General features: G+C 40.1%; 1 protein-coding gene across 1 annotated transcript in view; it reads right to left on the bottom strand.

Annotated features, from left to right (window-relative positions):
* SPACA1 (sperm acrosome associated 1) overlaps positions 1-15,826 on the bottom strand; it is a 351,781-nt gene extending 335,955 nt beyond the window's left edge. The window contains exons 1-2 of the mRNA XM_069236607.1: positions 15,586-15,826; positions 7,516-7,617 (exon numbers count right to left, since the gene is read on the bottom strand). Coding sequence (XP_069092708.1) covers positions 7,516-7,617; positions 15,586-15,826 — 343 coding nt within the window. The remainder of the gene's footprint in view (positions 1-7,515; positions 7,618-15,585) is intronic.
* Between the last annotated feature and the right edge of the window lie 910 nt (positions 15,827-16,736).

Here is a 16,736-nt window from a genome sequence, read left to right as displayed (position 1 = left end):
CCGCCAACAGGCTGGCGGTGCTTCAGAGGGGATTACGACCGCGGTCACACCGCCAGGGCTGGCGGTTTCCCGCCAAATTTGCCCCTGCGGTGATAATCCGCCAGGGCAGCGCTGCTTGCAGCGCTGCCCAGGGGATAATGAGTCCCCGACCGCCAGCCTTTTCCTGGCGGTTTGAACCACCAGAAAAAGGCTGCCGGTACGGTGAGTCGCGGGGCCCCTGGGGGCCACAGTGAAAAGTGCGATGGGTGCAACTGCACCCGTCGCACTGCCGCAACACCGCCGGCTCCATTTGGAGCCGGCTCCTATGTTGCGGCCCAGCGGAGATCTCATAATGACCGCGGCGGGGGTGCGGCCACATTGGCGGCCGCCCTGCGGTCAGATCTTGCCGGGTGGTTTTAGCCACCCGCCAAGGTCATAATGAGGGCCATAGTGTGAAAGTGTGTAAATGGATGTAGATGTAGTATGGCAGGAAAATATATTATTGTGTGCACATGGTAATTTTTGGTAGTATGTGTGAACAGTGTAAACACTTAAAGTTATATTTTTATATTGTACCACTGTAAACCACTGTAAGTTTGTTGTATACCACAGTGCATGCGTGTGATAGGGTAGTATGTTCTGGGTTAGGATCTTAGTTCTATGTAGTAGGTGTTCTTGTTGTTCCCTATCTATTCACACATTATTAAGGTGCTAGAAGGTAGAGAAATGTAGTTATCAGTTTCTATATATTTTGTCAACAGTTTAGCAAGAACTGAACTTTTTTTTTTAAATAATAGTGGTAATTTGTAGGTATTACTGTGGTACACCACAGACTTTTTACTGAAAATTTAAATATGTTAAAAATGGTAATTACACAGTAGTACCCTATATTTGTAAATTATGGGGTACTACAGTGTACTTTTAATTTATTAACATATTTTGTTTTCATTTATGGTACCATGATACTCCACAGGCAGCACTGAGGCACTCCATACATTAAAAAGAAAATATATAGAATATATATATTTTATATACTCTTTTTCTATATACACATATATATATATATGTTCAAATAAATTGATGAACACTCTTATCACTCATGAGGATAGAAGACTTGCACAAGCTACGGATAAAATTAAAGATTTAGAAAAAGCCTTGGAAGATTATAAAATGACCAAGGAGGGGATAAGAGGTTTTGAGGAACTAGAAAAGAGATTGGATAAACATGGAAAAGAAGTGCAACAAAAAAAGTTTAAAAAATTCAATAGATATAAGAATTATTACATTGCAGGGAGGGTGTACACATTTTCAAGAAGATTTGATGCAATGTACAGTAAACAAGCAATGGATTGAATCCAAGACAAGATTGCAACACTGTCTAGCGAGGAAAGCTCCAACGTGAGTTCGGGGGACGAAGGAGCCTCAGTGACACAGACCAGATTAGATTTTCCAGGGGAAATGAGGTTGTTGCAAGTGTCAACTCGAAGGAGAGGCAAAGAAGTGATGAAGCCAGAAAATCAGATGAACCGAAAAGAACAAGGCGGAGCTGGAAGAGGAAGAGGAAACAGGAACATAAAGGAATAAATTCAGAGATGGACGGCAATCTTGTAATCAATCTGTCCTCAAAAATCCTCAATGACAAACATATGAACCTTCTGAATAAGAGCTTGATGTTCTGTCCCAGTGTAGGGATGGACTTGGCAACTTCAAGGATTGATTTGTATACGTTTTGCAGGAAATTGAAATTGAAGAAATATTTAGCAGGAAGGAGGGATACAAGACCATCTCAGCCTATGTCGAATTTGACGATTAATAATATTATCCCACTGCGGCCTCTATGGGAGTTAGAACAGGAAGCAAGTATGATGCCCATGGAGCATGAGGGAGTGCTATCAGATAGGCAGTTATGCATGGAAATGGGAGAGGTCATTGATAAATGGATCCAAAGGGAAATCTAGGTTCTGCCCCCAATTACCACCAGGCAATAAAGTTGATATGTTCCAGGAACTGATGGCCGATGACCAGAGAGATATTGGTAGGAAAGAAAAAACAAAAACATCAGGGGTGTACATCCAACATGACCAAAGACGACTGATGGGCACTGCAGGATTTACAAAAGGACAAAAATATTGTGATAAAGGCGTTGAATAAAGGTGGTAACATAGTCGTAATGGATCGTAGAGGATATAGTCAAGAAATTAGAAGGCAACTATCGATTCAGGACACCTATGAGAAATTGCAGGAGAATCCAACAAGTGAAATTATGAAGACATTTCATGATAAATTGAATAATTAGTATGAAAGGGGCCTGCTGGAAGTCGAGGACTTCATGTATATGAAAAAAAGATATTCAATAACACCAAAAATATATGTGTTACCCAAAATACACAGGAGTCTGGTTAATCCCCCAGAATGTCCAATAGGGATTCTATGGAATTTTTACATTGGATTAATGGCATATCCTGAAGACAAGAATATGTAATGACAACAATTGCTGTGGTGTCACCGTATACCTCAATAAAACATGAGGATGGTTTAGGAGCTTGTGCACACTTTCTACGCAGTAGGTCATTAAGTTTATGGGAGCATACACAAATGCTGTTGAAAATGATGGAGTTCTGTCTCACTAACAACGTTTTCAGTTTTTGAAGAAGAACATTATATTCAAAGGAGAAGAACAGCTATGGGGATATCTTTTGCTCCAACCTATGCGAACCTCACAATGGGCTACTGGGAAAGTGAACATGTGTGGACAGAGGAAAATGCGGAAGTACTAAACAAAGTCATTCTCTGGGTCCAGTATATAGATTTCTAATCTGGGAAGGTGAACAAGGTGAATTGGAGATGTTCATAAACATGTTAAAGAATAATCCATTTGGATTACAATTCACATCTGAGATAAGCAAAGAAAAAATTACTTTCTTGGATATTGAAATGTACATTGAATGTGACAAAATCTGTACGAGGTTATATCACAAACAGTATTTTATTTGACAACAGTTCACATCCTAAAGCTCTTAAGTGTGCCATATGGTGAGTTTTTGAGAGCTAGGAAAAACTGCTCTGAATTGAGTGACTTCAAAATACAAGGTGGAGAGATGTTTTAGAGGTTTGTTAAAAGAGGATACCCGATATCTGTATTGGAGAATACAATGACAAGAGCCTTGAAAAAAGATAGAGAGGATCTGTTAATCTAAAAGAATGAAAGGGTAAAGGGAAATTACCTAAATCAAACCATATCAAACCATCAGATATATCATGGATTATAATTGCTCAGACAAGGAAATTGAGACAGCCCTGAGGAAGAATTGGAAAATTATAAAGAAAGATGAAGAGTTGAGAGAATGGATAGCTGAGCATCCTGGAATGAAGTACAAAAAACATCATCTTTAAATGATTTGTTGGATAAAAGTTACCTACCTCTGCAAAGGAGTGAGACAAGAAATTGGCTGCAGTTAGAGAGTTTCTTTAAATGTACCAAATGCAAAGCATGTCGATATGCTAAAAATATGACAGAGTTTAAATGCTTTGATGGGTCTATGAGGAAGCTCAGAGAACGGATATTGTGTGAAATTCTGTTTGTAGTTTCCTCCCTGGAATGTGGCGGTGGCAAGAGATACATGGGGAGTACAGTAAATAAGTTGAGGTTACGTGGATTATAACATTTAAGAGCAATAGCCAACAAAGACTTTACCTATGTTATTGCCAAGCATGTTTGGGAACAGCACAATGCAGAATATTAGGATCTCCGCTACTATGGGATCCAGCATGTAAGGATAAATTTAAGAGGAGGAGATTGTGAATTGATCCTCAGGAGGGCGGAGTCGAGGTTGACAATTGGAACAGAAATGCCCTGGGGTTTAAATACAGATGCTGAGCTGTATGTACATTTATGAACTTAAGGTAGAACTGGAGAAGGAATCTTCTATCTGATCTAGGGATTGATTGCTCAGCGATTGACTGTTATATTGATATTATTTGGAAGATTTGTGCTCCTATGATCTCAGGGATTGACCATAATTATATGGATACTGTTTGGAATACCTGGGTCCCTGTAATCTTTAGTTTATACGCTCCATAAAGGTTGCACATGGTCATGAATTTGTATGTGGATATGAGACTAACTGCTCATTGAGCAGAGGGCATTGGGAATGGAGTTGTGGTTAAATCGGTACTTTTCTGGATTAAAATCATGGGATAGCAAGATTATTTTTATTTCCACTAAGATAGGTTGTTGATGAATTACTTTTGGGATTCAGGTCCTAATTGGTTTGAATTGTCATTGTTTTATTGATTATACTTTATTAATATTAATATTATGTGATGACAGCCTGACTCAATGGGGAGGACAGTTGATCTGTTTGGAATGACAACTGTGGAAAGAGATATATTAGCTATTATCCTTTACAGACTTTCTGAATTATCTTATTTCGCATGCATTACATCATGATTATATGATCAAGTAGACTGTGGTATGGGAATGTGAACAGGAGGGGCTAGACAATAATTGAGATCAAAAGCGAAAAACACTTCCTTTTCTCCCATATAGGGAAGAGGTTGACTGAGTGAGAAAAATTTAATGAAGCAAATATGTATACGTTCTGTTTGTGTGCATTGTAACTTTATGGAGTGGGTAGACTAGAAATGGTAAAAAAAAGTAAAAAAAGAAAAACATGGAGTATGTTCCTTTAAATTGCTGTTTTGCACTGCACCATGGGATGGCCCAGTCGAAGGTTTGTGCTGAAACGCGTAGGTCTCTTTATGTGGCACCTCGCACTTTATAATTATGGAATAAAAGAAAAAACTTTTAGTAGCAAGTTTGTGTATGTATTTATCCATCTATATCTATATATATATATATATTTTTTTTTTTTTCTTTTCAGAAAAGCATGGTCTTCCCTCCAGACCAGCACACAGTGGCACAGGCACATATGGCACCTCAGCTCAACTTAATGATATATCCATTTTATTTCATTCTGGGTGTGCCGATAACCATTTAAAAAAAGTGCAAGACACGTTTAAAGAATACATATATTTTTTGGGATTGCCTTGGTGATGTCTGATGAATCTCTCTGAAAATGTCCACAATATTTATGTTCAACTCAGCTCATTCCTGATGAGTTTCATAGTGATCCATCGACTGGGGGCAAAGTAAGATCAAGCATCCCAAACCATGTTTTTAAAGTGCACTTTTCCTTAGGAACTTTGGACAATGCTACAGTCAAAACGGCTAAACTGAATTATACCAAATTTTGTGGAAAACTAAATTGTTATTGAGAAAGTGTGCTTGTTTTGACCTGCTCAGGAATTTCTGAAAAAATCAGGGTCCAAATATGTAGATATGTAGTGACGCAATGCTACAGCGGTGTACTGCAATATTTCAAGCTCAAATTATGTATGTATGTATTTATGACATGTTCTTTGACATCGTTGATAACATTACTGCAACATCTGAAATTACATCATTGATTACAAAACTGTGGATGGAGGGGCACAAGTTATAGTTACTTTAGGCTGATCTTCAACAATATATGCAGTATAGTTTGAGAAATTATAGAAATCAAAAAGGAGACAACAAAGTCAGTCCTCAAAAAATGTCGACAATCAAGAAAGGCCTACCCTGCATAGTTGGGAAAAATGCAAAATGAGCTGTGACAGATGGAGCCACAAGGGTATTTGCTGGGACTTGCTTTCATTGGAAAAGAAAATTGTCCTCTTCCCAAGGCAAAATAAAATGATAGAATCTTTTGGGAAGACTTTGCTGGTCCTATCTGCACTAGATTCATTTCAAAGCAAGTTGGGAAGGAGGGGAAAAATGGCAAATGTATAATGATGTTCACCCAAACAAACAAGGAACTAGTAAAGGGATTGTTGCAGTGCCAGCATTAAAATCAATAGCCTTGGAATTCATATCAAAGAGTCATGTTTCCAAGAGAGCCTCATTGAGCTAGGGTAGAGAAACTAAGATTATTCTCGGTGCACTAGATTTTTCATAGCCTTTATAAAGTTATTTGGTTTAAAGCCCTGCAGATTTTATAAGTTACACATGTGTAAGGGCCTGTGTTGTTTAGGTGTGCCTATAAATCCTGTACTAAACAGCAGCTTCACTGATACATCCTGCAGTCAGAATACTTTTCAATATTAAGGGGCCTATTTACAATATCTTGGCACAGGGCAGCAGAGCAAAGCTTCTTGCTGTGCTGCCTTGCGTCAAAAGAAAAGGGCAAGAATGTGCTGCATCTGTGAGACACAGTGCATTCTTGTCCTCTTCTGCTAGTGCACAATTGGCTGCTGTGCTCCAATGCAGGCACCCTTGCACCATGGCGCAAGGGTGTCTTTGTTGTAGGAAGGATTTTTTGTGTGTAGGAAAGGGCACTTTCCTGCACAAAAACAATCACTGGAGGTGTTTTCCTCCTTCTATAGGTGCTGCAGAATGCAGCACACATAGAAAGAGGAAACATGAGGAGAAATTAACTTATTTCTTCAGATTACAGTTCCCCTGAGAAGGCATAGGCTTTTAACGCATTCCCAGGTTAGCAAATCATTGTAAATCTGGAAATGTGTCACAATCTTTGGGTGTTGCATAGGGACATCCACTGCAATGCCTTTGGAATGTCTGCTTGATGCAGAGTAAGGCAACGGAACAACTTGTGCTAAGTTGCCTTACTCCCTATCTACAAGGCCATGAAAAGACACGCAAAGTGGCTTTGCGTGGCCTTATAGATATGGGTCTGCAGCCTGCGCTCCCGGTGTGTCATAAAAAGTGATGCACCAGTGGCAAAATCCACTTGGAAGTATTCTCCTAAGTTTGGCGACTGGCAGATATCCCACTGACAGAAAGTTCTCCAACTTCACAATGTGCTCCACTAAGGTGCAGCGGTAACCTCAGATGTGGATCTGCAATGTCTTTTGGAATTTCCTCAGTGGGAAACAGTCACATATAGTGTTCTTGGCCTTGATAGGGACTTGACAATAATGTCCTGTACAATCAAGGAGACACCACTTAGATCCTGCATAGTGTGAGAGGGACTAAATTTATGGAAACTAAAAATAAGCAACCACGTTGGGTTTATATTCCCAGTGCCATATACTATTGTGTAAATTCCACCAACCAAGTTGAGCATTAATGGATTTTTCAGTGGGATTTGTTCTTCAAGCTAGCACATTCAGTCATGACGTCAGTCATTTTGACTTAGAAATCTTTGCTACCCTAACAGAAAACTGTAGAAAAAAGCATTTGTTACTCTGCCACTATTTTCATTAAGGAAACTGCTACATTGGCAGACAGCGTTTCCATCTGCCACATTCTAACCCGGGCCCTTAATCTGCTGTATGGTTTCTAAGATCCCGCCCCAAAATGCTGGGGGTTAAGTAATCAGTCAAATGCAAATGTAGACACTCTACTAAACAATACATCTGACTCCTCTCTTGCTGTAGTCATACATAACTAAACAAGTTACAAATATGTTTTCATTTTAACCATTAAAGAAAACACTACTCCATCTGCTTTGCACAGTAGCATTGGCTTTGACTCACATCTACAATCTTCTGGTCCTCTGCATTCTTCCACACGTACAAGACATTTGGGTTCAGATCCAGGACAGCCATGGGTTTGTAGAACTTCTCTAATGCCAATGCCTTATAAAAAAGAACAAAGAAAGCAACAATTAGCCATGACCATTGTGAAGATGGTGGTACTCAGTGTTTACTCATTGTCCTTCTAAAGTGGTTGTGATTTGATGACAGCAGCAAGCAGTATTGTTATAGGTTAAAGAAAATTAGGCATGGGCGGAACTTGCAGAATTTCACTCTGCGGAAATCTGCCGAGTTACATAAAAACACTGCAAAATTCTGGGGAGTTCCGCAAGGGGTGCAATTTAGGCATGTTGTGCTGTTTGTGCTGATGTTTAGCACTGGAGCTTGTTCTTTGCTATAAAATCAGTGCAAACTGCACCACATGGCATGCCAGAGGGTGCTGGTTCTTTCTGCTGCTCGAGGAGATTTTCTACTCGAGTGGCAGCTTTCTCAACAGTCGCGTCCTATGTTGAGAAATCTTGCCGGGAGGCTTTCTAGCACCTGAAAATTGTGCTAGAGGACGCAAATTCTCACTCATGTTTACCAAATTAACACTGATGGGCCACGCATGAGAAAAAACTCTGCCATGCATCGGTTAACAGGGTTTTGGTGGAACTTTGCCCTCCAAGTGGAGTGTAGAGTGGGCAAAACTCCACAAACTCTGCCAATGGAGCTGAATTTTTCACCCACCATTACAAAAACCACACTGCCATTTAAAATCAAATTGAAGTCTCTGCATGAGCTCCACTTCTTAATAGTGCAACACCAACCACAACACACGACATGCAGGACTGTAGCATAGCATACTGTTCAAATGTGGTAGAATTATGGAAATTAGAGGCTATCCTCCTCAAAATAGTTGTTCTAGACTCTTTGCTACCTGGAGTACACCCAGCATGTGTTACAGATGCTCAATCAAGCAGAAGTATTTTGTCCACTCCACGTAAAGCTGCAGAGTCCTGTCAATGTTTAAACTTTGCAAGTTTGAAGTTTACAATTATTAGTGCATTCTTAATCAAATCCATTGCAATCCATAAATGCATCTCAAAATAAACATCCCAAACATCAGTGCAGTCTTAAGACAAGCATATCACAAACGTATGCAGCAATTAAAGAAACCAATATATGAGATCAGGGCTGGCTTTAGTGCTCGTGGAGACTAGGGTAACAATAATTGCTGGTGCCCCTCAATTGCCACATCTGCCTTGGATACCCCAATACCACCCTTTAAAAGACTCACTCATGTCTCCACAACCACTCTCTCTCTAATGCATTCAAATAGTTGTACAGCATCACTCATACCATTGTAGGGTAGGGTGCAGGGGTGGAACCCAAAGCAGCCCTCACAATTTTGTTGGACTAGCCTCTGGGTCAGGGTGAGGGTTGCAAGTGCAAAGCACTGCTGCTTTTGCTACTGGGGCCGATTTTACAGATGGTTCCTACCTTTTCCCCCCTCCTGGGAAAACACCTGAATCCCGCTATGGCCCATCCGGCCGTGGTAGTGTGTCAGAGCACAGAGACATTCAATCCTACATATGTAAATCAGTGTATGGGAAATGTTAAGACAGAGGACTACAATGTATAGGAGCCACAAGTCATCCATACTGGTAAGCAGTGTAGTTTAAGAGTACTTGTTCTGAAGAAGCACAGGCTAAGAATAAAAAATGTAACACCATCATCAAAGAGCTGGATGCAAACTACAAAGTATAGATTGGAGAGTTATGATTTTTTCACCAGTCTTTCATTATCCTAACGTTGCAGATAGGGTTCATTTGGGTAGAGGTCAATTCTTATTATTAAAGAGAAACCTACCGAAATGCTAAACAACCTCTCCTGATGTGCAAAGGCCTTTAGGTAATCACAAATTGATATTTCTACCATGTAGAATTTGCAATTTGTGATCCCCAGAACAGGAATTCGCAAATAAGGATTACCTATTTGCAATTCCTATTCTGATGTACAAAGCATTTCCTAAACGCGATTTGGGCATTTAGGGAATGCAAATTCCATTGAGTTCAAATCAATGGAAGCACGTGTAATTTAAATAAAAGCACCCCAAAATGCTTTTTTAAATTGCAATAGAGCACACACATGCCCCTTGGGCACATGTATGCTCTACATGTGCACCACTATTTTTGGGGTGCACCAAGGGGAGCCTTTTACCCACTGCCCTCCTTGGTTTTGCATTTCCCAAATAGTTATTTCCTATCAGGAAAATGCTAATTGTGAAATGCAAAACTTGCCCTTTGTCACAAATGCAATGGGATTCCTTATGTGCAATTTCCTAATAGTGATTTCTACATTGCATTTCCTAAATAGCAATTTCTATGAAGTCGCTATTTAGGAAAAGCAAAATTGCATTTTAGTACATCTGGCCCAATATGTGCAAAATTTGCAGTTAAAAGATGGTTTCAAAATTGGAAAGGTAAAGTGCATTAATCTAGCAGGTCTTCCAAACGTTGCCCAGCCCCCATCAGATATAAGTAGTCACTACAGGGGTGTATTAATGGAGAAAAGAAGGGCGCTCAAAGAAAAGGGTCACACAGTAACTAAAAGGTGCCCTCACAAGGGACTACACCCATCCCTATAGAAGTTTGCTAAACAAACCATAACAATAAACGCCTGCATGAGGCACTCAAACAAAATGTGATTATATTACATGTACACTATCACAATAAAGTAATACGTGATCAACGATAGGCAAACAATCAGTTCATTGATATGTAGTCAGATTATTAAGATTTATTGAAGAAGAATCCTCATGAAGCTGAAGTCCCAGGAAATCCAATCATCAGAAATTCACAAGGTATTTTGAAGCTAAACAAAGCCAACACGTGTTTCGTCACGGGAAAATGATCCCAAAGACTTCTTCAGGGCTGTAAATTCTATAAACAAATCACTTGAGTAAAGAAACAAAATACTCAGATACTGCAATGGGTAAAAAACCCATAGTAAGTGACTAAGCCCCATAGAAAGGAAGAGAAAGAAATAGTCCGAAGATGTACCTGAACGCCTAAAGCAAAAACAAAAATAAATATAAAGAGAGCTATATATATGAGCTATGTCACCAAATAAAACATAACAAGAAACAATCATATTAGTTGTCTATTTATCATTTAAAAAAACACTGTGGGCCTGATTCTAACTTTGGAGGACGGTGTTAAACCGTCCCAAAAGTGGCGGATATACCACCTACCGTATTACGAGTCCATTATATCCTATGGAACTCGTAATACGGTAGGTGGTATATCCGCCACTTTTGGGACGGTTTAACACCGTCCTCCAAAGTTAGAATCAGGCCCTGTGTCTGTTATAGAAGGCCATCAAGTACACGCAATTATCATGTATGAAACAACATGATCTCACCAAATACACCTGAATTATAACGACTATATAACCCCATCAATAGTGTAAAGTACCAATTACACCAAATGAAAGAGAAAAAGAGTCCAAATGCCATGCAGGAAACCACATGCTAAAGAAACATTATGTAATCCCATCAAAAGTGATATCACATCACAAATCCAATTACCTCGAAATAACGTTCTTCCAAAAATAGTGATCCTCCACAATTAACAGTAGTTCATCACAACAAGGTCCGGTCCGGCTTGAAAGAGCATACATATAAATCGAATCAACATTGACAGCACCAAAAATTAGGTGTGACATATTCTACTCAAAGATCAAATAATTAGTCAATAATACCTTCTAGACACTTCATGCAAAAATATCCACGTTCTCAAAAGTGCCACAAATCCTGTCCAGACGAGCTGTGGAGGAAATAATCCCAAAGGTTGACGTAATACTATCAAACTCCAAAATTATAATTGCCACTAACAGTATAACACAACCACCGCTGGTTACATATAAACTCTAAACTCACCCTTGACAAAAGGAACCCTCAGCCGGCGTTTCCAATCCATACACCGAAATGACTGAGTACGCTAGCCGCAGTCAGACAAACCCGGAAGTCCCTATGTATGCCATCAGCATCATGGAGACAGACAAGGGACTATCGCTATGATCGTGGAAATAGAAACATCAAGCCCAAACTACCGCGAGTCAGCTAGCCGCGATACACAAACCCAAAAGTTCCTCTATATATCACCAGTATCATAGAAACCGAAAAAGAACCAACGACATGAACGTAAAAGTAAGAGCAGCAAGCTCAAATTTTATTGTGCATCCTGCAGTTATAGCTAATAAGCTACAAGTGCAATATATGAGAATCTAATGAAAAAAGTAAATCCCTCCAATTAACACAGGGAGAAAAATAAATAAAGCAGCTCATTCCACAGATTACAAAAAAGTATGGGAAACAAAAGGAATAAAATATAAGATGTCACAGAATAAGAACCCAACCTCCCATAGAAATGAAATGGATTTATATCTCAAAGATAATTTTGGTTCTTACTTCAAGTGTTACCGGTATGGATGGGATCCACATTTATAATATGAAATTGTTTATACAAGTAAGATATACAAAACATCACAAACATAAAAATAGATACAACTAATGATACATACACCTACTGTGCACAAGTATGCCAGAATATACAAAATGTCAAGTTAGGTTCAAAACAGTGGAGAAAGACAGAAAAGTTTAAACACCATGGTGGTCATTCTGACCCTGGCGGTCTTTGACCGCCAGGGCGGAGGACCGCGGGAGCACCGCCGACAGGCCGGCGGTGCTCCAATGGGGATTTCGACCGCGGCGGTAAAGCCGCGGTCGGACCGGCACCACTGGCGGGGTCCCGCCAGTGTACCGCTGCCCCATTGAATCCTCCGCGGCGGCGCAGCTTGCTGCACCGCCGCGGGGATTCCGACCCCCCCTACCGCCATCCAGATCCCGGCGGTCGGACCGCCGAGATCCGGATGGCGGTAGGGGGGGGTCGCGGGGCCCCTGCAGTGCCCATGCCACTGGCATGGGCATTGCAGGGGCCCCCGTAAGAGGGCCCCTACATGTATTTCACTGTCTGCTGCGCAGACAGTGAAATACGCGACGGGTGCAACTGCACCCGTCGCACAGCTTCCACTCCGCCGGCTCGATTCCGAGCCGGCTTCATCGTGGAAGCCTCTTTCCCGCTGGGCTGGCTGGCGGTCTGAAGGCGACCGCCCGCCAGCCCAGCGGGAAAGTCAGAATTACCGCCGCGGTCTTTCGACCGCGGAACGGTAACCTGACGGCGGGACTTTGGCGGGCGGCCTCCGCCGCCCGCCAAGGTCAGAATGAGGGCCCATATATATACAGATATTGTTGTAAGTGACATCAGTATTTATTAAACATTATTAGTCTTCCAAAAAATATTATAACTATCTATCAGAGTTGAGTCCCAACTCCACCGCCCGTAGTCTCGTAATCCACAGTGCTTCTTTTCTGCGTAAGGCCAATTCCCTATTGCCCCCTCTGGGATTTCTAGGAACATATTCAAAACCAAAGAACTCAAAGCTCTTATGTGCATCCTGTGAATTACATGTTACAATATGTGACACAATAGGATATCTCACATCATGATTTTTAAGTGATCTGACATGCTCACTGATTCTGATTCTCAATGGACGTATAGTATTTCCAACGTAAATCCGAGTACATCTGCAAGGTATCAGGTACACCACAAATGAAGTGTTACAATCAATTGTTCGGTTAATTTTAAACACCTGCTGTCCAAAAGTAGAGAACTCCTTAATGCTGTGGAATGCCCAACGACACACACCACAATGTCCACATTTGCAAAAATCTACCCCTCGTGATGGTAGCCAGGTTCTAGTAGGTATAGTAGCAGTAAAACTAGAACTAAGGATATTTCTCAAAGTTAAACCTCTACGATAAGATGTGAACAACCTTAATGTCTCATCTTGGAGCAGTGTATCCCAATGTTTTATCATAAATTTCCTCAGAGTCAATGATGCATCATTATAGTCAGTTACAAATCGAACCTCATTGGATTCCTTTGCAGATTTCTGACGACCCTTCATTTTTAAAGTATCGCTTCTCTTCAGTTGTCTTGCCCGTTGTTGTGCTTTCCTAATAACATTATTGGGGTAACCTTGTGCAGCAAATCTCTTACCCATGTCATCTATATAAGACATAAATTCATCATCCAAGCTGCAATTATGTCGTGCTCTCACCATTTCTCCATAGGGAATAGATAGAACTTGATGTTTGGGGTGTGCACTGTTAGCGTGCAAAATAGCACTACATGCTGTTGCCTTACGGAAAAGCCTACTCTGGATCTTATTATTAACAATAAAAAGTTCCATATCCAAAAATTCAATACTTTCAGAACTGAATTGATAAGTAAATCTGACATTCATAGTATTTGAGTTCAAATATTCACAAAATTCGACCAATTTCTCCGTACCACCTGTCCAAATCAACAAACAATCGTCTATGTAACGGCCCCAGTATAAAATATATGTCTGCCACTGGGTGGACCCTGGGACCCAAACCCACTTGTCCGCAAACCACCCCATGAAAAGATTTGCATATGAGGGGGAGAATTTGGAGCCCATCGCCACTCCCTGTTTCTGTCGAAACCAGTTACCATTGAACAGAAAAAAATTATATGTGAGAATTAGATCCATCATTTCAATCAGCATGCCTGTATGTTCCCATAGGCTTGCCGATCTTTTATTGAGAAAGTATTGAATAGCCGTCTGTCCAAAATCATGATTGATACAAGTATATAAAGAAGTGACATCCAATGTAACCAATAGCATGTTGCTTTCCCAATCTATGTCACTAAGAATACTCAAAATATGTGTGGTATTTTTAATAAAAGATGGAAGATTACATACCAATGGTTGTAAGAAGAAATCTACATATTCAGAAAGTTTCTCAGTCGGGCCAAGTATGCCAGACACAGTTGGTCTACCTGGTGGAAAAGGTAGTTCTTTATGTACTTTAGGTAAAGTGTAAAGGCAAGGAAACCTGGGATGATCCACCTTGAGATATAAAATGTCATCTTTATTGAGTAATCCCTGTAGTAGCCAGGCGTGTAACCTGCTATTAATCTTATGTGTCAGAGTAGGAATGGGATTACCATTTATACATTCATAACATGTCCCATCATTCAAGGGTGACAGAATCTCATTGTCATAGTCAGGTTTATTCATAATTACTACATTTCCACCCTTATCCGCTTGTCTAATGATTACATTTTTTTTTTGTTTAAGAGATTTCAATGCAGGCAATTCGTCAGAATTCAAATTCTTATTTTTGGAGGAATCCCGAAATCTGTTTCTCAATAGATAATTATCAAAATCTTTACATACTAAGTCATAAAATTTGTCCAAAGAATTCACACCCAACATTCTAGGTGTCCAACGTGATTTTCTTTTAAAACCACTAGAAACACTCGTATTAGACACCACATCTAAATCCTGTAGTATCCGTGACAAAATAACAGGATCTTCATCTCACTCTGCAATGGATAGCAGAAGAGCTGTATCATGAACCACCTCAATGGATAAAGTACTTAGTGGTAACCTCTGTGGGCCCAAATCAGTGGTTGGACGGTCACTACAGATTAGTAAAAAAAAATTCTTCAATTTCAGTTTGCGCACAAACTTATATAAGTCTACCTTAGACCTACAGGGATCCTCAAAGTTACTGGGACAGAAATTAAGACCTTTCGCTAGAAGACCTATAGCTCCCGAAGAGAGCTCTCATTCGGAAAAGTTAATCACATTGATGGATGATGATCCATCTACTTCTACGTTTTTTTGTCCTGGGATCTCATTTTTATTCCACTTAGATCTTTTGGTCTTACCACCTGATCCTCTTCCACCCCTCCTGGTTTTCCTGTAGGTGGTACCTTTTTGTTTGAATTGTATTTGCCTTGTTTGATCCTCATAAGTTCTTGTAAAAAAACATTATTACTAGGTATAATGTCTTTCTGGGCCGAAGTACCTAAACCACTCTCCATCTCACTATCACTTGTGATTGAGGTACTGACGGAGGTTGAGTCAAAACATTTGATAAACTAGAACCCCTTAAATCCAGGTTCATGTGTACCAAGTGGTCGTATTTACTTGCGAAGGTAAAAACCCCACCGGTCAGGTAATCTCTTTTGTCTCGTTTGAGTTTCCTTGCTTTTCTCTGAGTAACTTCTTCTTGAAATTTAAGTAGTACCTCCTCTAGGATTTTATAGTTTTTATCAGTAGCCTCTTTCAAATTTAAGTCCTCAATCTCTTTTTCAAGAATACCAATTTCAGACTGCAATTTATCAACCTTCCTCTCTGCATTGGTAATCAAAATATCCATAAGTCTCATTGAGCTAGCAGTTAACTAATTATCCCATAGAGTCAAAAGGTCAGGGTCCAGGTCATCGTAAGTAGGAAAAATGGGAGATCGCAGACCGCTGGGAATGCGGTTAAGCTTCTTATATTGTTTCAAAGTCGCCCCATCCCACCACTTAGAGAACTCACTCTTTTTCAACTTCTCAAGTCTAATAAATTTACTTTTCAAACCCTCCTTTTGTGAACAAAGATTATTTTGTAATGTATTGTAAACTGTTCCTCCCTTGGCTAAACTATCAAAGAGTCCTTCAGCTAATTTAGTCCTATCCATTCTCAGTGGTATAACAGGACACAGTGTTTTTTAAATGATAAATAGACAACTAATGTAATTATGTCTTGTTATGTTTTGTTTGTTGACATAGCTCATATATATAGCTCTCTTTATATTTATTTTTGTTTTTGCTTTAGGCGTTCAGGGACATCTTCTGACTATTTCTCCCCCATCGGATATAAGTTAATTTAATAAAGCTGTGTTTCAATTAATGTGGAAGCATAGACGTCAAATCACTGAAATAGCAAGGGTAGCAGGAATAACATCACATGCCCTTTGACCTCCTTTTCACTACACACACAAATTCACACTTACATACACTCTCACATAAACACACTGTCACCTGCAAGCATGCACACAACATACATTTAAAAGCATGTTTGACATACCTCACTACCATGGAAGGTACTACATTTTTATTACCTAATAGTGAATAATATTATTATTCATTGTAAGTGTAATAAAACATTGACAGAAAACAGAGAGAGTGGAGCCTTAACTGACATCCATAAGGATGAGCTGCCACAGTGTTCCTAGCACTGAATTTACCACCTCCCAGGCTCGCAAAGGCAGTGTCAGGGGTAGCAAACGGCAAGCCAGAGGTTGCAGCTGT

This window comes from Pleurodeles waltl, chromosome 5 (assembly GCF_031143425.1).
Source record: "Pleurodeles waltl isolate 20211129_DDA chromosome 5, aPleWal1.hap1.20221129, whole genome shotgun sequence".
Taxonomy (NCBI): Eukaryota; Metazoa; Chordata; class Amphibia; order Caudata; family Salamandridae; genus Pleurodeles; species Pleurodeles waltl.
The sequence above is the reverse complement of the archived record's forward strand: the minus strand, read 5'-3'. Positions and strand labels throughout refer to the sequence as shown.